Genomic DNA, 26,812 nt, shown 5'->3' with positions numbered 1-26,812 from the left:
GAATTAGTCATCCCTTACAAAGGACACCTGGTTCCTCAGCATCGGGAGACTGAAAATGCAGGAACAGTTCATTTTTTCTGGCCCCTTCAACCCTTGCCCCTACTCGTTCTGGATAAAAATATCCATCAAGGCTTTTGATACCCTTCCATACCTACAGCATGACTGGCTCTGGGCCCACACCATCCCTGGGCTTGGAGAATGTGCTGCAGGGATCCTCCCTCAACAGAGAGGGCAGCTGTCCCTTTCCTTCCCACTGCCCATCACTGCAGGCTGGCAGGCAGACACTGCAGGCTCTCAAGGAGGGCTTTATTTCCAAGGCCTGCCACTCCACTGTCCCATCCTGGTTTTCATTCACAGCTCCATTCATGATGGGGAAACCTTAACTCACCCAGGCAACCAAATTATGTAGTCATTCCTTGCTGACTGTGTGTGCAGGGCTGTGAGGACAGGCACAGGGACACAGCCTCTGCCAAGGGCAGCAGTGGGGTTAAGAACCTGTTCAGAGCAGGACTCAGCCCCCACCAACACCTGCTGCAGAAAAACAAGGCAGGCCACCACACTCCAGGGATTTCTTTGGCAATCCCTTTCTTTCCTGTCCTTCTAAAGTAGCACTTCAGATAAGAGCTGGCACTAGCACCATTTCCCCTAAAGAAAAAAAAAACTTCATTTCCTCCCCTGGAAGCCCCACTCTAGCCCTCACTCTCTCCTGGTGCAGGTGGACCCTGTTTTTCTATTCAGCAATTGTTCCTTTTACACAATCTGATCTTCTCCTGTCACAAGGAGAACATCTCCATTCCCTTCCTCAGGCAGCCTGTGCAGCTCCCAACACAGTGTGCTGCTCTCAGACATTGAACAACAAAAGGTTTCTGATAGCCAGGTCCCTCCTTCGCCCCCGTGTGCCACCTCCTGTGTCCCCCACAGACACGGGCAGCTCCTCACCCAGCCTGCCCACCCTGGCTGCAGTGCAGCATCCAGCTGCCTCCACCTGGGATCCCAGTGCCCGCCAGGCAGGGCTCTGCTCCCTGCACCACGGGACAGGGCTGGGGCCAGCAAACACAGAGGTTTCAGAGCAGTTCCAGTTCAGCTTCCAAGATTTGGCAGGATCTTTTATTTTTCTCCTGTTTTATTCCAGGAAACTTTACTGGGTGCCTCAAACATCACCACAACTCACTAGTGACAATTTTAATAACCCAACTTCCCATAGAAGCACCTTACTATTTATCTCCTCAAGTTCTTCAGGGCAGAGCAGCTACCCAGAGCTGCTTCTTTCCCAAGCAGACTGCACTGTTTTGCTAACAAGTCTGCCAGCTCAAATTCACCTCCTGAGCACCTCTCCCTTCCTTCCTCAAGTATCCATTATCTCCCATTAATCCACCCTCCTGGATAATCATAGTAATGCTCTTTAAACACACAACACAGGGCAAAGCCACCCTGTCTGCACCCTGCTGTGCTAGAGGGCACGGTGACCCTGCAGGTAACGTGACTGGGAATATTATGCTCCAGAGCCTCCAAATAATCCATTTATGGAGAGGGTCCCCAGAACAGGACATGAGTACTGCAGAAAATGCACTTTTGCTGAGTCTCCTGGCATACTCAAATACACCTGGCTAGACAGCAACTTACTGCAGTCCTAAATCAAAGTGTTCCCTCTCCTCCTCCAACCACCCTGGACGACATCTCACCTAATTTAAGAGTGACATTGGATGAATCATTTCTGTCTGTGTGAAAGAAAATCATCTCGAGAAGAGCTAGCAGCACGATTTTCCCCTCCTTTCCTGGTAAAGTGTCCAGGTCATTAGCATCCATACCATACAGCAGTTGTCAGAAAGTCAATGCATTGGAGCACCGAAAGAGAGGAGACTGGGACCCCTCACCATCACAACAATCTGCTTTTCTGACTCCCTGGTAGCACTGGCTGACCTTGGAGCAGGAACTGAAAAGGAAGCTTTGGCACCCATTGCAGGAGAAACCAAACTGGTGCATCATGAACCAGCAGAAATGGAAAGCTGCTGTTAGCACTTATCAAATACCTTCAAATTAAGGTGGCAAGGAACTGTAACATTATTTAATTCTCTCTTTCTTCCCAAGAAAAGAACCAGTTAGATTTCATTTATCCTCATATCCCTCATCCCTCATCTGTGCAGTAAGTCACAGTCAGCTCACCACGTGCATGAACAGGCTGGAAGGGGGACAGGTTTTTCACCCACTCCTGCCAGCCTGAGGAGCTCAGACTCTGAACTCAGCAATCAAGGATAAAGTTAAGTCTTTCACCCAACAGTAAAAATTGATTTTTGCTGCCACTTAACATTAAAAACAAACCAAAACGAATTAGGTTAGGACACTAACATTAAGGATGTGGCTTCTTATCTAAAAATCTCTCGAGTGACTTTCAGAAATGACCGAGATGTAGCACTAACCTCTGAGACTGCTCTAGCAACAACAAAAAGACCAATACAACTGGGAGACTGGCCCAACAGCACTGCAACAAAAAGCCAGCCTTGGAAATAGGTGAATAGCAGTTGTTTGACCTAAACTGAAATCTGAGAAGAAACAAAGATCTATCTATCTTTAAAGTCTGTATTCACTGTTGTAAGAGAAAATTAATGCACCTTCTACATGTCTAATATCAGCCTTTCTAAGGATCACTTTTCTCTAGAAAACAGCCATTCTGTCAGTTTAGGAAAACACAAGAACAGATCTCCAGGATGCAAGAGTTATTTTCCTCAAAGCAATCTACAGCATGTTTACAGAAAGATACAAATAAATCCCCGGCTCTCCGGATGTTTTGCAAACACTCTTTGCACGTGGCCAATCAGTTAAGATGAAAGGTTCTTTTACCCACACAACCACAGGCTCAAACCAAGCATCTCCTCTCCCACACAGGGCACTTAGAAACAAGAGATGCTGAACTGGCTGGAGCCCCTGGTGTGCATCTAGCACTGACACAAATCCTGACATTTCGGGGTTTTTTAAATGAAGATTTTAGTCCCTTCACTGTGTTCAGCATTTTAGGTTGTTTCTCCCTCCCTCTTCCCCCACAGTTTTTGCAGTTTAGCTCCTATCGTCAGCCAAGTCTAAATTAAGTGATGCTGCAGCAGCTGTGACAGACAGCAAGGAAAAGCAATTCCCTTCCTCGCTGGCAGCATGCTTGGTCTCTGCAGTCACACTGTGCTACTCTCACTCACTTGCAGTGCAGGGCAGTGTCTGCCTGCCCCGAGGCCACCCAAGCACCTTCAAAAGCAGGTTCCTTTTAAAGGCTCCTCCTACATTAGTTGATTTATTTGGTTATGTTACTCATCTCTCTCTCTCTCTCATTTCTTCAGGTCATTTTGCATTGTGCCTGCCCTGTAGGTACAGCCCAAGCACAGTGTTCGTACTCTAGCATGAATTAAAGGGTTGGTTCTCGGTTATAACCAACACTATAAAACAAACTTAAATAAGAATTTTTCTTGCTTTTTTCTTTCTTAAATATATCTGTGTTCCCACCCTCCTACCTCTCCCCAAATATTCAACTGATACGTCATCTTCTCTCCAGCTCTAACTCATTGTGTTATTTAGTGGACTTTTTTCTCCCTTCTCTAAAAATGCACAAGTTTGCCTTGCTAAATAAAAAGCTTATTAGGAAAAAAAATATTGGGTTTTATTTATTTATTTACTTTTCTTGACATATTTTAGCAGTTAAAAAGAAAGCATAAATATTTCCCTCTTCTACCCTTTACTCTTCACACCCCCACATTTATTTTTAAGGACATGAAAATGTCCTGCTTTTTCACCACCCAAGCTTTTGAGAATAAAACCAAATCCTGGCAAATGTGATTTAAACTTGACTTATAAATTTTTCCTCACCTATTTTATAGCCTTTAGTCAGGGGTTTCAGAGAGTCAAAATATAAGCTAAAGAGAACATAAAATTAAGAAGTTGGGTGCTAGCTACAGATCTAGTTGAGCTGAGCTGAGACAGAGGCCAATAGGCCAGCTCAGGCACCATCCCATGCCCTGTGGTCCTGTGGACTGCTGGTTTTTTCCCTGTTCCCATACTTTCTGCTGACCTCTAGTCCTCCATCCAAAATTTACCATCAAATCTATCTATGGGGGGAGAGACTTGAAAGAAAAACAGGTAAAGCAGCACAACCAGAGGGCTGTTAATGGAGCAGCAGAATGCAGAATAGAGGAGGAAAAGGGTGCAGCTAGAGATGACATCTCAGTGGTAATGGTTTAGCAGTGATGTCAAACAGCTGTCCTGGCAGGGGTAGCTGGGCAGCCTAAACTTCAGTCTGTAAAGACAAGGCTCTAAGGCAAGCTGATGGAGACACAAAGAAAGTGCTCCAGCAGCTGCTGCATAGAGCAGAAGACAGGACAGCAAGATAACCATTCAGAAGTGGTCACTTCTCCCACCAGAACAAACCCAATGCCAGAAGCAGGCACCTGCTTCAAGAAGTGTGGGAGATTAAGAATCTTAAGAGCTTAAGCCAGAGTTTTCAGACCTTGAATACTTTAATCTTGACACCTTAAGCAGATGGCCCAATTCCTAAGGTGCTGAAAACACAGCTTCCCTCACCAGGAGACACAGTTGGGGTCAGCCTCAGTCTGTCAATCTGGGGTGCCAAACTGCACACAGGTACCAGTCTGCCACCACCCTTCCACAACACTGCCCCAGAGACAGACCACTGACCCCCAGCTCTGGGGTGTGCTGGTGACACCTGGCTATCTCAACCACATGCAGTTTTATGCCTAATTCATAACTTTGGGGACAATTTTTTCCTACTTGGTTTGCTACTATTCAAAGCAGGTGGCTAAAAGCACTGCATTCCCGAGTTCATGCTATTCAAAAAAGCAGAAACTGGAGAGAATATGTATCTATCAATATCCTGAAAATAAAGGAGGAAGAAATCTCAGTCTCAAGAACGCAGGTAAATTTCCACCCTCCCTCCTGTCTGCCCCAGCCTTAAGCAGACACCAGAGGCCAAGAAAAGTGGCACAACTGTGGAGCTAGTCACGACATCATAGCTGTGTTAATAAAGCCAAATGGCATCATTTAATTCAGCTGGCATCAATGTGACATTCCAGGCAACAGCACTTCAACAACATCAATGTCTATTACTTGGGTAGGCATTTAACATAGCTTAATTAAACCCTATCTATAGCCAACAGTAACAGTAGCAAGAGGAATAGATAGTATAAATAGTGTTGTTTGCACAAATTCCCCTTCTCAATTCCTCTGCCTCCTCCTCTGCAACACTCATTTTAAATGCTGATACTTTTGCAAGAAGTATTTTTATTTTTACACAGGCCCTGATGCAAAATGAAGCAACCAAATCAGGAAAAAACATAAAAGGCATTTGAGGCCATGACTGAGCTGGAGAAAGAGATAAAGGAGCAGGTGCATGTTGAGAGGGAGAGGGGCCAAAGAGCTCTTACAAGGCAAAACAATGCTAGAGGGGGACTCCAGCAGGGACAGGTTGGATGCAGAGACCCTAACAGGCCAGTAAAGCTCCTTCACAGGTTCACAACCACCTTGCTGAACAAGGATGAGAATTTCTCAAAGGCAGGACAGATTTGGAACACTCGGCATGCACAATGGGGCAAAGGAAAGACATGGGCATTTGGATCAGCTATTGGAATTCCCTGAGCTGGAAGGCAATAGCTGCAAGGGATCGGCCATGGGGGATTTAGGAACAGTGCCCTCCAGGGCCAGTTTGAGTTACAGAATGTGGTTTGTCCTATCAGGGTGAGAAGATATGGATCAACAGGTGATTAGCTCTTGCCTCTTCCCTAGCCGCTATTGAACAGCTCTTCTCCTTTTCATCCAGGAGGACTGCCTTTCCTTCAGCAGAGCTGATGGGAGAAGAACAGCAAATTACAAACCAGGCTTGACAGGGTGAGTCCTCTGGCTGTGAATGAGTGTTAAGTCCATCAGCCTCTTTGCCAGAGTACTTGTTAAGAATCTGGGCTACACTGGAATAGGAGAGGAAAAGCACCACAAAGTGCTACCCTAAGAGCCTCCCCAAACATCAAAGCCTCAGCTGGAAACTTGGGACTGCCAGCTCAGAAGACACTCCAGCTAAAACAGCCTAGCTCTAAGTCACCTTCATCCAGCATGACAGAGCAGCTCTTTTAACTTACTCTATCCACAGCCTCATGGCAAGGGCATCCAGCCCTAATAATGCACACTTCCTCCCTGAATTATTTATGGCCACCAAGGGTCATAGAATAAGGAGAGCAAAAGCCTCCAGCTTGGCAAAAATTTCTAGTCTGGCAACTGACTCTGATCTCCATTCACAGAGAAGTTCCAGACCATGAGCAATTGGGTGCAGCACATCATTCCAGAGCTCTGTGACTGATGGATCACGTCACCCCCCTGACCTTCTGACTCCCACCACAGTCAGGTCTCCAAACCCTCCCCTCCTTGCCCTGCACATAAACTGTTTTTCCTCTCCAAAGAAAGACAATCTCTTTTTCCACTTTCTTCCACTATTTTCACAACAAATTTACTGTTCAAAAACATTCCTGCATCTTTGCCTACAAAACAATCCATAACAAACTTCTGCAAAAATATCTGAAAACCCTTTAAAGCCTTTTGGAATATAGTTTTATTGAAATAAACCAGAATTATCTTTATTAACTGAGACTGTCCAATATTTATATTGGAATTGTTTTGGAATAGGCAATGGCCTTTTTTGGCAATACATAATGCAATCACACTGCAGATACTAACAAATAATCATACTGACTGCATGCACGATGTAGGAGACATTATCAGAGTGAGTACATCCTTGTAATAACTCAAGTTTATTAACACACAGCTAAGCTTGGCCTTTCACAATGGCTATCCAGTATAAACAGACAAAAAAAGAAAAATCCTTAGTATTCTTCTACTGCAGAGGTCAGTTCAATACACTGAAGAACAGCAATTTCACTGCTCTGCTGAGGAAACTGTACCTTAAGGAGAGTTTCAGTGCAGACCCAAGTGTATTTCTCCATCTGAATGATTTTACACTCTCCTTGAGCACTGTTCCTCTCATGGAAGCTGCCATCTCTCAAGAGAATTTTTCCAAAAACATATTTTCAAGCAACCTTTCAAATATGCTGTCCCTCAGTACAATAATTCAAAACCCCTTTTGTGCCTCAAGTGTCAGACTCAACACTTGGACCAAGGGGTCATGTTGCACTTGCAGTGGGAGAAGAGAGTAGCTCTCCAAGACAACACTATACTGCCTGAAAATTCAAAATTAATGAGTTGAACATTCAAATTCCAAGAAAGAAATTTCCTGCGTTTTTTAAAACATACTCTTTTTTTCCCCCTCAAGCTTTTGCCCATTTTTCCCCCAATGACTGAAGAAGCAGGAATGGAAATACAGTTGGTCCTTCCACACTCAAAACTCATGGAGCTGACAGGATCAAGACTTAAGAAGTTATAACAATTTACAGCAATGGTTAACTTCAGCTACCAGGGCTCTGGAGAGCTACAAGACCAGTATATCTGTTAAATAAAAAGATGCAGAGATCTACATTTTCTTCAAATGTCAGTCTTTATACCTCCTTGGTGTAAGTTTACATCTGTTGCTGGCACCATTCCAATTAAATCCAATGGGAGGAATTGTTATTTCACTCTGCAAATAACATCCAACTCAGCTCTGAGTTGGTTAAGTCACAAATTATTGTTTCTGGCCTCATAAAATGTGCAATCAAGCCACGTAGTACAAAGGAAGAAAAAAAAAAAAAGTGTAAACACTTTTAGCTGTGTTTTCAAACACTGTAGTTTCTGTAGCACTGAAGTTCCCTTTCCATCCCTGCTGGCAAACAGGCATTCAGCTCTGTCTAATACAGTTCCAAAGCAGAGTATTAGCAATTGCCCAGTGAAAAATGTTTGTACTTCAGCTGTATCAACCTCTAATATCCCTCCTGAAGAGCTAACTTTGAAAACAACTGAGAAACTAATGTGGCTCTTAAACCAAGTTTAACCAAGAGTTCTAAACTTATTTAAAATAAGCAAACCAAACATGATCAATGCAGAATTATTAAAAAAAAAAGAATTTCACAACAGGTTACCAGTTTTCTGAAGCTGCCTGTCAAATCTTTGCAGAGAGGGCAGCACTTCTGCGTATCAAGAGATTAAATACAGCCCATGGTTTTCACAGACGGATTAGTTGCTGTTAAGTGTTGCTTTCCTCCTTATTGGTGAAGTTTGCACTCTCCATCCTGCCTGGCAGCCTATATTAAGAACACACAGCCACCCAGACTTCTCCTTTCTTGTAAAGAATAGGGCAAAAAGAAAGGCGACACTGTCTGGCTTTCATGACTCTCCCAACAGTACTTGGAAACACCAACTTGCAGAAACTTCAACCTCCCAGCCACAGGTCTGAATAAAGTTCACTCCAATCCAGCCGAAACAGCAGAAAATTCTATGTTGCATATGCATAGTAGTAGAGATCTGACCAAACACAGTACCTATTTCTCATTTCATAAAGCTGCTTCCAAAAAAAAAAAAAATACACATCAATCCTATTTTCTGCTAATAAATACATTTCAAGTTTTTCTCCAGGAATGCAGCACAGGACCTACCCTGCAGTACTTGCCAGCTTTGTGAAGATCAAACGACTTCAGAGGCTAGGAAAGTGCCCAGGGAAATCTGAACTGTCTGAGGTCCACCAGCCACTTGGATGCACCTGCTGAAAATACACCTGACAAGATTTATTCATCCCTGGTATGAATATTTATATGCCACTGCCAATAGTTCAATAGTTCTGCAGAGATTCCTCTCTCCTGTTCTGACAGTATTAAGGACTCAACTAATACCATTATTTTAAATTGATTTTGACTAGTGAGACAATGGAAATTAATTTCTTGTCTCTCCCAATCCCTTCCTGTGAGAGGTGTCCCCTTTTGGCTCAGCAGTAGGAATGCCAGAATGGTACAGGTTTGCTGGCAGTCACGCATTCAACATTGCAGTTGCTGGAGAAACCCAAATAGCCAGTCCCTCAAGAGAAGGCTAAAACACAGCCTGAAGTCAGAATAGACCTTGTTGCACTATTCTACCTGCCAGCAGTGCCCCAAGGAGGCTTTATTCGTATTTTAATGTTTGTTCCCATCCCATTGCTCTGGGGTAGAGAATGCACAGTCTCCTGGTCAACACTAATACAGTCTTACCCCCATTAGAAGCTGCTGGTCTGCACACCCTGAATGGGCCAGCCCACACAGGGGGCTGAGCTGTGGCCAGTGCAGGGTGACAGACCTGCCCGCTCTGCTTGGCAAATTGAGTCTGTCTTTGTGATCATGTCAGGTTGCCAGCACAGAACTTCTGGGAAGACAGGCTGACCCCTCTGTGTACAGGTAGACAGCCAGGACTGTAAAATGATCCTTCCAAAGTTGCAGAACTCGCACAACAGGCAGCTCAGGTGTCTGGCCACCACCACAACAGTGGAAAAAAATAGCCACTCTAATACCTGTTAAACTAAGGGACTCTCTTGTCATTCCTAATGTTTCTAGAACCAGAGCTTTATTATATATTCGATCCCAAGCAATAGGGTCTTGTGTCCCTGTCTAAAGAGTCATGAACAAAGCAAAACTTGAGTTATTCCCAAAGACCCTACCCCAGTTAGATGCTGAACATCTCGGGCTGCACCCAGCCTTCCCCAATGGCTTGGCTGGAGCCCTGTCATTTGCTAGTCAGGTGCGAAGAGCAATCATGATGTTGGAAAGAAAACAAACATCTGTGCCTGGAAATACAAACCTTGCCTAACAGCATGCAGGATGGAGGGAGAGGCCAGACAGGCTTTGATGTCACCCCCTGAGAGATGAGATCTGTAACTCTGCTAACCCTCTGTGGCCTAGAGCCTCCTTAAAAGTCCTCAGTGAGATCTTCCAGACCCTGTTTTATAAACCTGATCTCACAAGAGCTGCCCTGAAGAGGACTGTTTGCAAGACTAGAACTTACAGGGAAGATAAACTGACAACGAATAGGGTTGGGCCTTTTCTAATCAGAAAATTCATCCATCCATGATATTCTGCTTCACATAAGAAAGCTGTTGCCGATAGCCAGACAGAAGGGCACCTTCAGCACAGCACTGTAAGTGCCCTGCCACTTAAACCATTCCATGGGCAAGGAGACATGTGGAGCCTGGTTTCCTATTTCACCTCCTCCCTGTACCATGCAGATTATCTGATACCAGTAATACAGTCTGAGCTCATACTGGAATCATCTGAACATAGGGGCATTAATTCAGATCTTCCTCCTGTCTCCAGTGCCTGTTTTCCAGCAACCTTTAGGCACAAAGTACCTTTGAGACTTTACCCATCCCTTAAGCCCTGCATTCTTGAAAAAGCAAGCTAACAGACATAAAGTAAAAAGCCCTGTCTTTGTCATCTGGGCAGTCCCCAGAAAAAAACCAAAACATCAATTTTCCTGCCAGATCAGTAGGCAAACAACCCTTGTAGCTCTTCAGGCTATTTGTTCTTCACTGGCACAACAAGGCAGACTGCCACCAAACCATCCTACCCTATGCAAAGGCAAGTAAAAACCACAGAAGCTTTGAAAAGACAGAAGGATCCCAAACGAAAACCAATAAGGAACTTCTATCAAGTAGGTAGATGTAATGCTACTCAATAAGAGAGCTTTCTGCATCTACCAGTTTTATAGAAAACCTTCCTCCACGTCTGCAGAGTTTCTGTAGAGCAGGGAGCCTCTGATAGGTGAATCCCAATAACAGCTGTGTTTAAATTTACTTTCAGGTTCTTGGGTACTGCTCATTAGTATGGACTCTCCCCTGCTTCTACAGGACTGAAATTTCATTCCAGGTGTTTCCTCCTGCGCTGCTCCACCTACTGGAGCTTGACTTAGAAGGAGGAAAAATGTCTTATCAGGGCAAACTCAAAATGCAAACCATGCCTTCTGCAAACCCTGTTCCACCCAAACCACAACCTGTGAGACCAAGACTGCAGCCCAGCCTCCTTGAACTGTGCAGCCAGAGGAGAACAGAACTTTGCTCTGACAGATGGTTTAAGCAGGAAAACTTCAAACAGATGTGGGTAAACATCAGTGGAATTACCAAAGCCAAGAACAGAAAGCAGAAGTGACATTTCATGGCAACACGGCAAGTCAGAGTCTACGACTATAAACGGCATCACCTAAACACAAGGGAGTTTGGATGTCCAAACTAAACTTTGCCAGGTCCTGCATGGAAAACAAAGCCTTCCTCTTTGGTTAGGGATGGAGAGGGATAAAAGGGGATGCCTTGGTTTGTTGTTACATTGGAAGAAACCCATGACAAAATACAACAGTCTCTTCATGTCACAGAACACAGACTCCTCATTCTGCCCAGCTCTGTAACACAAAGAGAGTGAGAGACCACTACTACGGGATAAGAACCTCCCCCACTCAGTCTAAGCAAAAATAAGTTCATTCCTTTCTACTCCTCTCCACACAAAAAGGCTCCTAAGGGAAAAAAAAATCTTTCTTGCTTTCTGATGTCAACTTCACAGTTCATATCCTCAGACAAAGCTATTAATCTGTATGCAACCTAAATCAACAGCTGATGCCAAAAACATCTTTCCACACTGAACCTCTACCTAACATGCTGAAGAAAAGTAAAGAGCCTGATCCTGTGACAGACCCTCACTGCCAGCCACGCTACTAAACTTCAATCCATTTGCTCCCCCATCTCAGATCCTTGCTGGAACCTCACAGAGGGTTACCCTCACATCAGGATTGCATCAAGTCACCAAGATGCTGTTTGAATCTGTTCAAAGCACAAACGTGCATGTGCAGATAGACACATCCAGAAACAGGACATTATTAGTGGAAAATAGGAATTGTGGAAACTGGGGAGATTTTTTCAATTTTCAAAAGTGTGAAGATAAAAATTGGTCACAAAGCAGAAACACAAACTTTAACCAAGATGATGGACTACAGACATAAAGAATAAAAAAAACTTCATTGCCCCACTGGAAAAGTTTAAAAGAACTGCAAACACTAGGCTCCCTCTAAGATACCATGACATTAGGGGCATTACATTTCTACTCATATTTAAGAAGTTTAGAATTATGAAAAGTCCAGAGTTCAACATCTCAGTCTGAAAATCCTTCAGCTAAATTTAGGATGAATAGATCAAAATTTCTAGCCTAAATATCCTAATTAGTTGAAACAGGTGATATGAGTTTAAAACCTTGTCCTTCTTCAAGGTGTGCTGCTCTGGATAGCAGCATCAACTTATTTGATACATTTCATTGGACAATTGGCGAATTATTGCCATGTATTGTACTTGAGGCTACTTCTGAGTAGAGATGGAGGTTAGACAGGTGCCCATCCCATTTGTAAAAAGCACAGTCAACCATTCCATCCAACCAACCATATTTCCTGTGGAATTGCTCAAGTGTCTTCCAAAAATAGCCAATAGTTTTGCTGAAAGGCTCAAAACAAATAGCACTTCTGAAGGAATATCCTACATAGTTTACATAATAGGCATCTCAGAAGGGAAAAAAGGATGTGTACAGTGTTTCACTGTGAATTCTGCACTGAACAAAAAGACATCATTCTTTGCTTAACACAAGGCTGAAATTCACCATGAGGAAAACTGCTGAGGCCAACGCCTCAGGGCTCAAGTTGAGAGGGAGATTTCTCAAGGGAAGAACTATTTTTTATCCTTGATTAAAATCAAAATACAATATGGAAAAGGAACAGTCAGTTTGTTTAATCCTCAAAAAGAAGTTCAACCCTAGACAACATATATTCACAAAAATCTAACACATTTTTGTTACCAGATCCACCTCTGCACACTTCTGCTTACTTTTTTTTTTAATTATTAAACACCTATTTCTTATCTCCTGACACACGGTTGACCCTTCCTGCTAAACACAGTATCTCGGTTTATAACTAAATACCACAAGTGTAGAGTGTCATAACCACTGGTGCTTCCACATCATTTCATATTCAGCTCTATCTCTCCTCACGACCTGAAAGTTAACACTGATGTATATTGCTTAGTGAAAGTCTGTCCCTTACGGGTAAAATACTCAACACTTCACAAAAGAAGAATTGTTACAGACAATTCTGTAGCAGTAGGTACAGGCAAGTCAGATGATAAAGCAGCCAATGCTTTTCTTTTTTTCTTTTTTTGAGAGCCCAGAGATTGAAGCTGTACTGTTTGCATTCAGGATTAACAACAGCTGAAGGGTCTAGAATTTGTGTTAGCAAGTGTTTTGGGATTGTTTTCCTTTTCTCCTTAAAGGAAAACAAGCTGTGCTTTTCTCTTCCCCAAGAGAACAGCAAATGGTCTCATATCGTGCAAATCACCTGCAATACACAGCCAGCTCTCGATTATTATTGTCATCCCCACATCCCCAAACACCACCAGGGCGTGAGCAAGGAAGTGAGCTGGTTCAACAGTTGACAGAAATTTGTGGAAAACCTTCCCCAGGAAAAGAACCTGTGTATGTTCGATAAGAGACAGGGCAGGGCTTGGCAGGACACACTCGGTTCCAAGCTGCACCACTAAATACAGTAATCAGCAGGCCCGGGAGCTCAGCCTCTACCTCCTACCCCCACATTAACTACAAATATGGTTGCCATCTGGTGGCTAACACCGAATGAAGTTAGCATCTGTGATGAGCTCAGGGTGGACCAGATTCCCTGTCCTGAGCCCTCTGGAACAACAGTAGGGTAGAGAAAACCACAGACGTGGCCACGGTCACTCTTGTGAACAGAGTGAAGGCAGGACCTTGCTTCTGCATTTCCATACTGGATCTGGTACTCATTGGGGTTTTTTCCAAGCAGTCAGACAAGTTCAAGGGATGCTCCTAGACTCAGTAAGTGAGCTAAAAGTAATGGATGCAGCATGTGCAGCATTAAATCCAAGTAGTTTGGGCTGCCATTCTGACCCAGCAGCGCTTTTGAGCAGAGTCAGAGATTGCACCGCATTTAATCCCAACCCTGCTAGATTAAATCTAGCTGCTAAAGATAACTCCCGGGGAATACGAGCAGCAGTGGGCAGAGCTTGCCCGCCCTCCCTCAAAGATGCACCAGTCCTTATTCAGTCAATGTCATCTCACAGCAAACCACTGAAAACCAAGACGAGCGTGCCTGCAATAAAAGCAGCTGATCAATGTCCCTGCGTAAAACGCCCGATAATCCCCGCACAGAGAGGGCAGCTGGCATCAGATGCAGCATGCCAGAGAGATGAACAGGAAAAGTATCCATTGCATATTCCTGGCACCTTCTGCTGGCACAGGGGTGGGCGGAGAGCAGCGAAAGGGCTCCCGGGATTCAACAATCCCCCCCTCTCTCAGCAGATCGCCCAACCTTCGCAGGCCGTCTGGCTTCGGCTTAAGCAGCATTCCAAAATGAGGAGCTCAAGGTCAGCACAGCAAGCCGCGACTATCACGCGATGCTGTCGGAAGATAAGGCGCAAGTGCCCATCTCCCTTCCCTCACCATCTTTCAGGTTACGCATTTAGCGCTACGGCGAAACACAGAACTGCTCTCGAAAGCGCTGCATAAAGCCCAGCCTAAACGCCACAACGGGAAGGTCTCCCCTGTTCAAACAATAAGCATCTGCGGATCCAACACGGGCGTGCGGCTCTCGGTCCTCGCCGCCGCTGCGATGCCATGTTTCCGCGGGCGGGCGGGCGGTGAGCCCTCACCGCTCCTCAGGGACGCTCGGCATTCCCGGGGTGATTGCGCGGGCAGGGCAGGCAGCTGCCACCCCCGGCAAGCACCCACCGCATCCCCGCTCCGGGCAGGGCTGTCATCCCCGGTACCCGCGTCCCCCCGCCCCGCATCCCGGGGATGCCCCCCTTCTCCCCTACCTTCTCCTGCGCCCGCGTCAGCTTCTTCTGGACGTTGCTGGCGATTTTGCCGGCCGTGACCCCCTTGCTGCCCAGCTCGGCCATCTTGCCTGCTCTTTTTAACGGGCTGCGAGCGGCGGAGCGGCAGGAAGGGGGGGAAACCCGGCGGGCAGGCGATGGCCCCGGCCGTCACCGCCGCGCCGCCCGCCGCCGCCTTTTAAAGGGACAGCGCGGCCTCACGGGGACCGGCACGGGGGCAGGTTTTGGACGCGTTCCCCCCACCCTGCCGGCCTCCTCCGGGCCCCCCGCCGCCGCCAGTCCCAGGGGGAGCCAGCGGGGTGGGAAAGCCTGGGAAGCATCGCAAGGGATTCGTCTGAGGTGGCGGAATGGAAAACGACACTCTTGTTTTAAGAAATCTGTATCACTAATTGTTATGTCTGATTGTCCAAATTCATAGGATAAAGGTACTTCTCAAGTTACTCCTGAATCTACACAAGCACAAAGGGGAAATTGAATTCCTTAAGGAAGGGCACCTGGAAGTGAATCAAACCCGTGATTTTAAAAGGTGACATGAAATTTCAGAAGCTTCCATCCTTTAATCATTGAATTATTAAGGTTGGAAAAGGCTTCTCAGGTAATTGAGTCCAACCATTACTCTAGTATCGCTGTGTTCACCACTGAACCATATCCCAAGTGCCACATTCCCGCACCCTTCGAACGCTTCCAGGGATGGTGATTTCACCATTTCCCTGAGCGGGATGTTCCAATGCCTGACCACTCTTTCAGACACGAATTTTTTCCCAATATCCAATTTAAACTCCCACAACACATCCTGAAGCCGTTTCTTCTAGTTCTGTCAATTGTTACCTGGGAAAAGAGAACGACCCCCACCTTGCTGCAATCTCCTTTCAGGTGAGTGCAGAGAGTGATGAGGTCTCGCCTGAGGCTCCTTTCCTCCAGGCTGAATCCTCCCAGCTCCCTCAGCTGTTCCTCTTAGGGCTTGTGCTCCAGACCTTTCACTGGCTTTGTTACGCTTCTGTGGACACACTCCAGCACCTCACTGTCTTTCCTGAATTAAACAGCCACGAAACTGAACACAGGATTTGGGGTGTGGTCTCACCAGTGCCAGGTACAGGGAGGTGATCACTGCCCTGGTCCTGGTGGCCACATTGATTCCATTTCTGATGCCATTGGCTTTCCTGGCCACCTGGCCCTGGTTTTGCTTTGCTAGATCTGTTGGGCAAATACCTTTTGTGAAACTTTATTCCTTTACACGTCAGGACAAAGTTCTGCTTCCTGGAATACAGGAAGCCACCTTAGCCCTGCTATTCACATCCTAATACTCGGCCCCCAAGCTTCCGTCAGTGCCACACACCAGAGCTGGGGTGAGTGCTGGGGAAGCTTCCTTCCTTCCTATCCTGCTCCTGCACACTCATCCCAGTTCTTGGTGGGAGCTTGGCACTATGTGCACTCAGTACCCCGTACAGTACCAACCAATCCAGTGCTCTGCAGAAAACTGAGATAGGTAACAAACTTGCATTTACCTTTGTTTAAGATGGAAACACCTATTTTAATTAAAACATGGGACCAAAACCTCCCTGTGTCCCTGGACCATTTCACACAGTCATTACTTTTCCGGGTGAACACTGTTATGTCCAGTTTCACACACACAGGTAATAGTGTAGGACACACTACTGCAATGTAGAGCAACAGATAATGTTGAAGGTCATAACTTAAGAGAGCTAGGCCAGATCTTCCAATTTATATGTCATTTACTGTTTCCCATTTCTGTTTCAGTACTATTTCTGTTCATTCTGAAAAGAAAATAAAAATAAAAACAATTGTCTTGCCAGAGCCCTTAGAAACTGTGGGCAGAGAACCTGTCAACACCTCTTTGTAAGGCTTCATGAGACAGTGCCTCTGCATTTCTTGCCTGTTTTGACAATAGCTTTTTTTTTTAATGACAAAACCTTCATTCAGAATCCAGTTTAAATCCATGGCATACTTCAGTTATGCTAGTAGACATACGATGCCTATTTTTATTAAATACTAGGGCATGTGTTTCAGCTGTGTATGAGGAAAGTGCAGTGATACAAGACATACTCAGCGTGTGAGTACCCATGATGCCAACCCGTATTGCAAACTGCAAATTTATTCAATTCCTTCCTGGCTTTACATTTAGTATTCATCTATCTGTATGATTAGTATTGACTATTAGTTTAGTATTCATTTTCTGTAGTATTTGTCCCAAATGCATCTGATTTCTTCTGTAATTTCAGCCTTACTAGTTATTTTCATATTACCTTTCTTCTTGGATATAATCTATAATTTTTCTCTCACCCCCACCTCCCCTGCCTTAGCGGAGCTTGTAAGGTTGAAAGATGTACATGTGGTTAAACATTTGTAACATCACGTTTAAAAGAGCAGATGTTTCAGGGTCAGAACACATTCCTCTCCAAACTACCTCATATATTTGCTTCTCCTGCTTAAGTCTTCTACAGTGGAACTGGTTTTGAAGGGATTTTTGTCTGATTACATCCGTTCAAGTGAAAAGCAAATGATTGCAGCGCATGAGCTGAAAAGAGAGTCCACAGCAAACATCAGACAATCATGAAACAAAAGCAGCCAGACACTCATGTTCACAACAATGAAAATGATGACAAACTATGTACACTTTAAAAGCTGGGATTAACAGCAAGTATCCACCTCTCAGCATGAGTCACTGCCCAGTTATTTCTGTGCTTGATTGGATCAGCACCAAAGCTGCAAAGCATTTGCTGGGCTCCAGGTGTGTTGCAGAAGGTACTCCCCTGGCATGACCCAGGTATTATGAGTGGCCATGCAACTGAATGACCATAAGAGCCATTTCAGCCAGGTCATAATATAGGCAGGAAGTTGTTGCTTTCTGAACAAGAGTGGCTGCAGTCTCATATCTATTCACCGTTGTTCTATCTCAAGTTTACTGTGTTTTACAAGCTTATAAATGTAAATAATTTCAATTGGTCTGCAGTGCAATTATGTAGTAATAAACATACAGGCTAGCAATATAGCACTTACATTTGTTTATGCTTTGTGGCATCGTGAGACAGAGATGTCAAACCCTTTGGAAGCCACTAGTGACAGATTCTGCACAATTGGAGCTAATAGAAATAAAACCTAATGCTTATGAGTATCTCCTGCAATGAGATTCATTTAAATTCAACGTGTGCATAGTTGTCTAATCTATTCTAACACTGGACCCCTGAACACTTCATTTCACCTAACTGTAACCAGCTAAACATGTTTAATTTAAGCTGAGTCACCTTGGCTCCTTTCATAGTCAAGAGAGAGAAATCCGTATCTCCAAAGCTGATAAAAGGTAAACCAGAAACGTCTCCCTTCCCCCTTAGCTGCAGAGGGAGATTAGCTGAATAGTTTAAATAGCTAAAGTTAAGAAAGCCAGATGGGTTATGAAACCCACCTGTAGTCCATCTCCTTGGTGACAGGATGACTCATTTCCACAGTTCAGAGGGAAGAAGCAAATCTGTCAAGTGCTCTAGCACAAACAGGCATATTTAACATGTACATACCCACCACTGCTTTTTTATTGCTTTCTTAATTGATTAATACTCTAGTCAATAATAGCTATGTTAGGCCTCAGCCCCATAAGTGCATTTCACTCCTCGGTTGTCTCATTAAAAGGAGATGAACTGTTCACCTGTTTACAATTAAACATATGCTTAAATGCTCACTGGCTTGGAGGCTATTATTTTGTAGCTTAGGTACAATTTGTTCCCTTCATTGCACAAATTGTTGTTCCAGCTCTTTTTTTTCATTATTATTAGTATTCCTGTTTTGCCGGTTTTATCCATCTGGGAGCAGGATGTTTTCTTCATGATTAGTAATTTAAATTGTATAAAAATTTATTTTTCAAAGAGTGGTAATGTAATGTATCCATTAACTTTTCTATTTTTTTCTGACTTGAACCTATTAATTGTAGTTCATATGTTTAAAACTGCAAGCTGTGATAATCAAAATCTTCACTGCTACTGATGGCAAAATTTTTCATATATAATCCAGTTAATTTAAATAAAATAATTCTAAAATAAGAGTAGTAGCTGTTTCTACCATTCATGGAACTAGAAGTATATATTCTCCGTTCCAGTTACAAAGAAGATTAAAAGCCAGTTAAACTGATTTTTGTTTCTTTTCAGCAAGGAGTTCTGATTTTAAGTGTATAATTGCTGTTTTTAGAAAACATTTAGTAGAGTTCAGTTAATTAAATGTTAATGGAAAATATAAACATGTCATTATTGAATTCTTTAAATGGTTATATTTGTACTAAATAATATTTGCAGTAAGCTGTTAGAAGAACTCTAAAGCCCTTTACCCCAAGTACTCATATAATGCAAGATGGGTCTATTTCAATCACAATTTCTTGTAGTGTTCAAAGCTGAAGTTCAGCTATTAAACACCCTGGTTCTTTGGATCTGTAGTTTTGTTCTAACTCTGGCTCTAACACTAAGGTCACTTGGCCTCCCTCCCTGCCAGCACCACTCTCTTGCTTCAGTGATGTCAGTCCAAGGACTAACTTAAGACAGTAAATCCAGCATCTTGAAAACAACAAGTTGCACTAAATACATTATGTAGCAAAATCTAATCAAGTTCTAACTCCAACCTTGCCTGCCTTTTTCTTTCCACTGCAGATCATGCATTCTTCTGGAACAGCATTCCAGAGGAGCTTACAAAGGTGATTTCTGTGTTTTCTTTTAACCTGATAATATTGTCAGGGATAATTTGGTTATCAATTATCTAGTTTGCCTTGGAATTCCTTACTTACTGACTATAGTCTCTTGCAAACTCTCCCTTTGTTCTCCCACTGAAAGGTGCAGGGAAGAATCAGGAAGTTTCTGCCTTAAAATAATAGATAAGAACTTGCTGATTACATGTTCTGTCCTTTAAAACAAGAACAACATGAAAGAACCTTGATTTAAAAATAGTGTCCGAAGGTGTTCTCTCCCACACATCTCAAACATTCAATTCCTGTTGAATCTCTCCATTATCTTTTATGAGAAACAGAAGATGATACCCAAGTTACTCTTCTCATGCTCTAAACACACCAAAAAAGCCAAAAAAGCCAATACTATAGCACTGGGAAGGCTCCAAAGCTGAGAGCTTTGCCTGTCTAGTCTAGACTCTGTTCAGAAATAGGGAAAAGCAGGAAATAAAATGACATTAAAACTTTGTCTCATGTCTCACTGAAGACTGTCCTGTGATTGCAAGTTTTCTTGAATTCTAGGGAATTATGTGATGTTCATGATGTGTCTTCCTGGGACCTCTAAACTTTGGCAGATTTTTCACAACTTCAAAATTCAGATCATATTTCTTTTCCTTCCACATACCTGTTTAGGTGCTTGATACACAAGCATGTAAATATTTTTTTCTCCGCCTGTGTGGATTTAGCAATCACAAAGTGATCTTTGGCCCTGAATTTGTGACAGATTACCAACACATTGCTATTATATGAAGTGAGTAAAGAATGGAGATGGTCTGTAAGCTTTTCCAAGAAGCTTTTCAAAATTTCAAAATTTTTCTATTGTACAGGAAAAGAAGGGATTTGGCAAATATGAAATAATTTTGGTTTTATTTTTTAATTATCATCAATCAGCAAGGAACAGGCAAGGGAATTATTATTATTTTTCCTTTGGAAAATATTCTGCAAATTCTGGAAGCCTTCAACTATTTATTATAGTATCTAAAAAATCAGAAATAATTGTATACTCAAATGGACAGGCCAGTTTATCCCCATCTATATCTACAGTAGAACACATGGCCCAACTGGTGGAATCACCCAAGGGCTATCATATCACCAGGATACCATATCAACAGCACAATCTGTCACTGAAATGTAGGAGGTATTTGATATTTTCCATCAAACATACATCCACAAGGTTCCACACTTGTGATAACCATGCCAGGTGGATTATGTAATGGTAACAGTTGTCCCAGTTGCAATATCTCCCTCCTTGCTTCCCTTTACCAAGAGCCTCATTTTATTTCCTTGGCAACGAAATAGAGTGACTTATTCACTGCACATTACTTGCAAGAGCCATCACTCCTTCAATTACTGCAAGCTTAGTATCAATTCAAATCTCTGCAGTTTTCTAAATTATCCAGCTCTTTACTTTTGAGGTTTGGGATTTGATTTTCAGAAAATAGGGATGGTAACTTTCCAGTCCGGGCAAATCCTGTTTTTCTGCACATATCTAATAAAACATTGGATACAATTTATTTATACAGTCGATTCTATTTTATAATTACTGACATTTATAATAACATCTTCCTAGACTTGGATCAGGACTGAAGAAAACACAACACAGAAAATAGCAAAAAAATTATTCTTACCACTTACAACTCCATCAACTCTGTAAAAAGACTTTCATAAAGATTCAGCAATAAACAGTGAAGGCCTCAAATAGTTAGAATTAGTTAGAATTGATATGTTTCTCTTCCCAAATTATGTGATTTTAATGAATCATTCAGTGCTGTGACATCTTCAAGTCTCCCTGCCAAATTTAGCAGAGAACATTCACAGTCCTAAAGCAGTTTAATGACTCAACGCCATACAGATATCAGGGTCATCAGCATGGTAAAAGAATAAACATAAATTTCAAGCTAAATTTCTGCTTTGTTTCCAAACTATATTTTGAAACAAGGCAACACTACCAGAGAAATGAACCAAATGTAGTAAATCGTGAAAATTTTTCTTAATATGTCACTGCAGAAGTGGTGAAAATACATGTTATTTATGAATTAAGCCATCACTTCAACTTTTTCATTTATTTTAAGGAATTTACAGGCTTGAGTCACAACTAAGGAAGAGCAAAATGTGACACTTCACTCTTGGACATGGAGGTAAAGATAAATTTATTATATATTGCAGAAATGTGCTACTTGTAAAATAATCTTCCAGAATCTGGTAGCAAATAGAAACCCAAAAGGCAGCTATTAAAAGAGAACAGTATTTTTAGTCCATATAACAGCAGTGAGCTACATCACAGCAAAACAAAGCAAACTGCCTGGATAAGAATAGTCTTGCACAGCATTATCCTCTGGCTGTATCTGTGCTGTCAGATCTTCTGAGAGCCTAGATTTAAAACAACCAACCAAACAAGCAAAAATATCCCTTCCTAGCATGCCTGCGTGATCCAGATTTACCAAGACTTACACAGTAAACATTTGGAAAGGCAAGCAACCCTACATTTGCTAGACAGAGCAACAAATAGGTACAATCCACTTGCAAATCCTACTAACACTACACCAACTCATAGCCTCATAAGGCTGTGGTAATCCTAGAAACCACACAGTTCTTTCCTGCTGAAATTACACATTTCCATTCTATTCAGAAAGCTTTTCTTTATGGGGGAGAACAAGAAGGTTTGACCTTGCCATTAACATAATGTTTCCTGGAGATATTAATTCTCCTCTCCTCTCCTCTCCTCTCCTCTCCTCTCCTCTCCTCTCCTCTCCTCTCCTCTCCTCTCCTCTCCTCTCCTCTCCTCTCCTCTCCTCTCCTCTCCTCTCCTCTCCTCTCCTCTCCTCTCCTCTCCTCTCCTCTCCTCTCCTCTCCTCTCCTCTCCTCTCCTCTCCTCTCCTCTCCTCTCCTCTCCTCTCCTCTCCATTATCACAGCAAAAAAGTCTTCTTCTTCTTATATAAATATCAGAATATATAAATGGAAATACACACAATTTGTGCTTTATACTGTATGGGATGGAACAGCGCCCTAGACATGTTTTGATAAAGCTAATCAGGTCACTTATGCTCTTTTTATAAAAAATGTTTTACAGGTTCCTGTTTGTTTATATGTAATATTAGAGGCAGTTCTTTAGATTCTAGTCCCACATTATCTTGCAATTAGAGGTTTCTATTCATCTCACAGGAATGCCCAGCTCATCACAAAGACTTTGCTGACCCACTGCTGTCTTTGGTGTATTTCTCTGGGCCCCTTGGTTACAACAGTAGTCACTAAAAACACCAATCACAATCACAAAAACCAACCAAAGAAAGTATCTTCTAGCTAGCAGTTCTTAACCTTTTATGAGTTGTCATCCCCTTAAAAAATACTTCAAAAAACATTAAAGCATGACAAGCCTTCCTTGTTTTAGTCCTTCTTTACAGATCCTGGAGAAATAAAGAGTGGATTCTCATTGCTCCCTGGTGCTAACACTAAACATCCCTCTTTCCAGTCAAATTGTTCAACATTAAACTTTCAAAATTTAGATGTCAAGTACATGATGATAACCAATCAAGAGAATGCTTCCATTTGTTGCCTCAAGACATCTAAAAATAATGAACTCTTTTCGCCTCTCTTTTTTCTTATCACTGTGCAGTTACATAATAGTCATAGAAGCAAAGCTAAGGCCTAGGAAGATTTTCTGCTCTGAGAAGTAGCCAATTCAGTGGAAAAGCCTGAAGAACCTGACCTAACCCAGCATCTGGGAAGTGTAAGGTTATTCCCCACCCACTATATGTTTTTCTGTAATTTAACCCATTTTAATTTTACATGAATTGCACAATTGGTATTTCATCACTTCTCATGGCAGAACTCATTAATAGCCCACTATTTTCTCTTCCAGCAGAAAAAGGACAATGTGCTATTTGTAATTATTTGCTAGCCAAATAATAGCATAAATTTCATTTGGTCTTGCCTATAGTATTTTGTGGTGAAATGCCAATATCAAAAACAATAATGAAAGTACTTAATACCAAATTATACATCAACACAATTGCAGTAATTACAAGTGGTACTCTTGCATTCCAGTGTGACCCAGAATCGTGACAGATCAAAACATTAATCTCTGCCTATGCATTTGCCAATGAATCTTTGTCAATCAAGATGACCCAGTCCCAGAATATGCAGAAAGAGGAATTCAACACAATGAAACTGTTCAGTGTGGGCCTAAAATTTACAGCCTTGAAAACATACAAACATCACAGACATCTGCTTTGAGAGAGCAGCATGTCTGTATCAGATCTTTCCTGCCTCTGTTTAATCTGACATAGCCAGTGGATGCATAAGTGTAGCCATTCCCTGCAGAGGTGATGATTGATCTCTGCATCACAGGATTAAATAGAAAGCTTTGCCAGCTGAGATTTATCTCTTGGAAATCTGCAAAGTTGGGATGTTTTGTAAGCATTTTTAAAATACAACGTAAGATAGAGGTGAGACAAATGGCTGCCCACACTTTCTGGAGCTGATATCTATTTATATTACAAAACTAAGTTGACTAGCAACCAGTGAATGATTATTTCTTGGATGAATTTGGTGCCTTCATTCTTCGTGAAAAGAAATACTTGTTATTTCATACAACTTGTCTGAAAATAAGGGGTGTTTGATAGAATTATCATGATTACTGTGCAGTTATTATTGATGAATTTGTGACCATAAAAGAAGCATCTATAAATGTGATAGTGAAATACTGATTGCCTTTTTAGTGGTATCTTCTTAGACAAAGATTTTTAGCCAAGTCCTTCCAGATATGTGTAACTGATTCCCTGCATACCTTTCTGATTCTCTAATCAACTAGACTTAATGCTTTTTTTGCATCTGGGATGAGACTGTCTCTGCATTATCTGGGAATCTTCAAGCAAACTCAAGTGTTCACCCCTGTCGGCATAACGAAGACAAAGAACTTTCACAAGTTAAGCTGCTGAAAGCAAGAAAGGCTTGTCTAAATGTTTCTTATTCCATGCTTAACTGTGGTGGCAAACATTCTCTTGAAGTCGTTTATCCCTTGGACACTTCTTTCCAAAATCCCTGACTCCAGCCTTCCTTTTGTCTGAGTAAAGTGGGCTGCTTCAGTGAGTTTACACTTCAATGTAATTGTTTCCCAACTAGATAAACATTTGACAGTAAAAACCCAGTTTCAAACATTGTCAAGATTGGTACAACATGCTCTAAATGGTGTCAGATGATCTGTTTACTGCAATAGTGTCTGAAACACACAAATATCCCCCTTAATTATTTCCTGTCTCCTTTACTCTTATCTCACCTAGACTGTGATCTCTTCACAGTAAAAACTGGCTTTATTTTGAATTTTGCATAACAGGTAGAGTGTCAAAGCTCAATGATTAACAAACTGTTAAAGACAAATCTCAGCAGGAGCCCTACAGGACTGCAAATGCTGGATTTTCTCAAACAAAACTTTTCCCATATGAAACTTTGGACATACTGTACTTTTTTCTACATGCAAATTCCCCTTTTCAGCAAATGAACAGAAATTGAGAATGTTTACATCTACAAGGGCTAAGAGTTCTTGTCAAACAAGTGTAACCAAACTCCTCTATCTTTAAGAAGTCATAATAAGTACATTGCTCTTAGCCATATATATTTTTTTTCCATAGATGCATAATCACAGACTTTCACTAAGGAATTCTATAAAGGCAGCACCACCTAGTGGTACCAAAACCACAGTGTAGTATTTTCAGTGGTTTCCTGAAGAAAATCCTATTGGAAACACAGGGGAAACTCAACTGAAATTATTTTTGAAGTACCTACATGATATTTACATGCTTTGGTCTTTTTTCTTTTTTTCCCAAGAAGAACATGAATAAATATTTTCAAGCTCTTAGCATGCATACATACATACATACATACATACATACATATATATATATTTACTTTCTGTTGTAAGTACCCTTTGAAAGGGAAAAAGGGAAGTGAACACATGCATTAATCACAGTGGATAGAATATTTTTCTTTTTATTGTACATATATACACACATATTTTTAAAAGATTAGATACCAAAATAATTACTACTCACAACTTTTCATCCAGCTTTATGATTTACTACTGCATGTGTAAGGTTTAGATGAAAATCTACACGGGAATAAGAAATACCTAGCAACTTTGGACCACTTCCCAAATATTTTCCAACACACATTCCAGGGAACTGTAGTTTATCTTGCTTCAGTAAATATAGTCTATGACAGAGGTGCTCACTTCAAAAATCAGAAGGGTCCAATGTGTAAGAGCTGTTGTCCCCCCCAGTGATGGTGCTGGCACATGTACTCACATCTATGCTCAGTAGCTGTACAGCTCTGGGACTGTCACTTGGTAGCATTTTAAATCATCCTCCCATCTGCTTTTCACTTGCCTCTGTAAATCCTCTATTGGCACTTCTGTGACACTTCAGGAGGTGAAAAACCCTCCCATGTGTCTGCCACCGTGGGAGCCTGCCAGGGCAAACTCACATTGTTCTGAGCACTGAAAATCAGTGGTTTGTTACAGCCTTCCCCAGTCTTTCTCTGGGCATGCACTGGCAAAGTTTGGCATTACCAAAGATCTCCAGTAAATTATATGAATTATATATGAATATATGAATTAATATAATATATATAATACATATAATATATGAATTAAATCTCCAGTAATTATATGAAATTATATGATAGCATGTTTTAAAGTTATAAACATTATGTGACAACATGGCATAGGACGGAAAAAACCCCAGTGATTAAAACCAGTAGTGGCCTTTTTTTTATACAGTGCAAATAGTACACATCAGGCACCCAAACTCATCCCTTTTCTCTCAGCCTGCCCCATCCTCCAAGCAGACCACAGCTCACCCTCCATTTCCTGAACTTCCACCTTGTGTGATCTTTGGTACAGCCACAAAGGCTCCACTCAGCGTGGCTTTCCCTCTCCTCGCTTACCAGTCTCAATTACCATCACGGCCCTTCTGTTCCTGGCTCCAAACACACCCCAGTGCCCACTTCTCTCATGTGCACAGCTGCCAGGAGCCTGCTCTCCACCTTCACATCACTGCTGGCGTATTTAAGATGCTCCTAAGTTTCATTCACCACTGACACAGAGTGTTGCTGGCGTTATTAGTATTTTACCACTGACCTCTTAGATTCCTTCCTTGCCAACAAGAGGGTATGGAAGAACAGAGAACAAACTGACTGAATAGAGTAATTCTAGTTAAACACTTTATCCTTTTTACCATGCTTTATCATTTCATGCTTGGGGGTATTTTTTTTTTCAGTCTTCCCC

At 42.3% G+C, this 26,812-nt stretch overlaps 1 protein-coding gene across 7 annotated transcripts in view; it reads right to left on the bottom strand.

Annotated features, from left to right (window-relative positions):
• BIN1 (bridging integrator 1) overlaps positions 1-14,984 on the bottom strand; it is a 91,037-nt gene extending 76,053 nt beyond the window's left edge. For 4 of the 7 annotated variants that reach the window (XM_063400819.1, XM_063400820.1, XM_063400814.1 and 1 more), the window contains exon 1: positions 14,798-14,983. In XM_063400819.1, the coding sequence (XP_063256889.1) occupies positions 14,798-14,881 (84 nt within the window). In that variant the 5' untranslated portion in view covers positions 14,882-14,983. Of the gene's footprint in view, positions 1-14,797 lie in introns of all 7 variants that reach the window. The other 3 variants (XM_063400816.1, XM_063400817.1, XM_063400818.1) reach the window with 2 other exon arrangements.
• Positions 14,985-26,812: the final 11,828 nt, after the last annotated feature.

The sequence above is a fragment of the Prinia subflava genome, chromosome 6 (assembly GCF_021018805.1).
Source record: "Prinia subflava isolate CZ2003 ecotype Zambia chromosome 6, Cam_Psub_1.2, whole genome shotgun sequence".
Classification (NCBI taxonomy): domain Eukaryota; kingdom Metazoa; phylum Chordata; class Aves; order Passeriformes; family Cisticolidae; genus Prinia; species Prinia subflava.
This window is presented reverse-complemented; position numbering and strand designations above follow the sequence as displayed.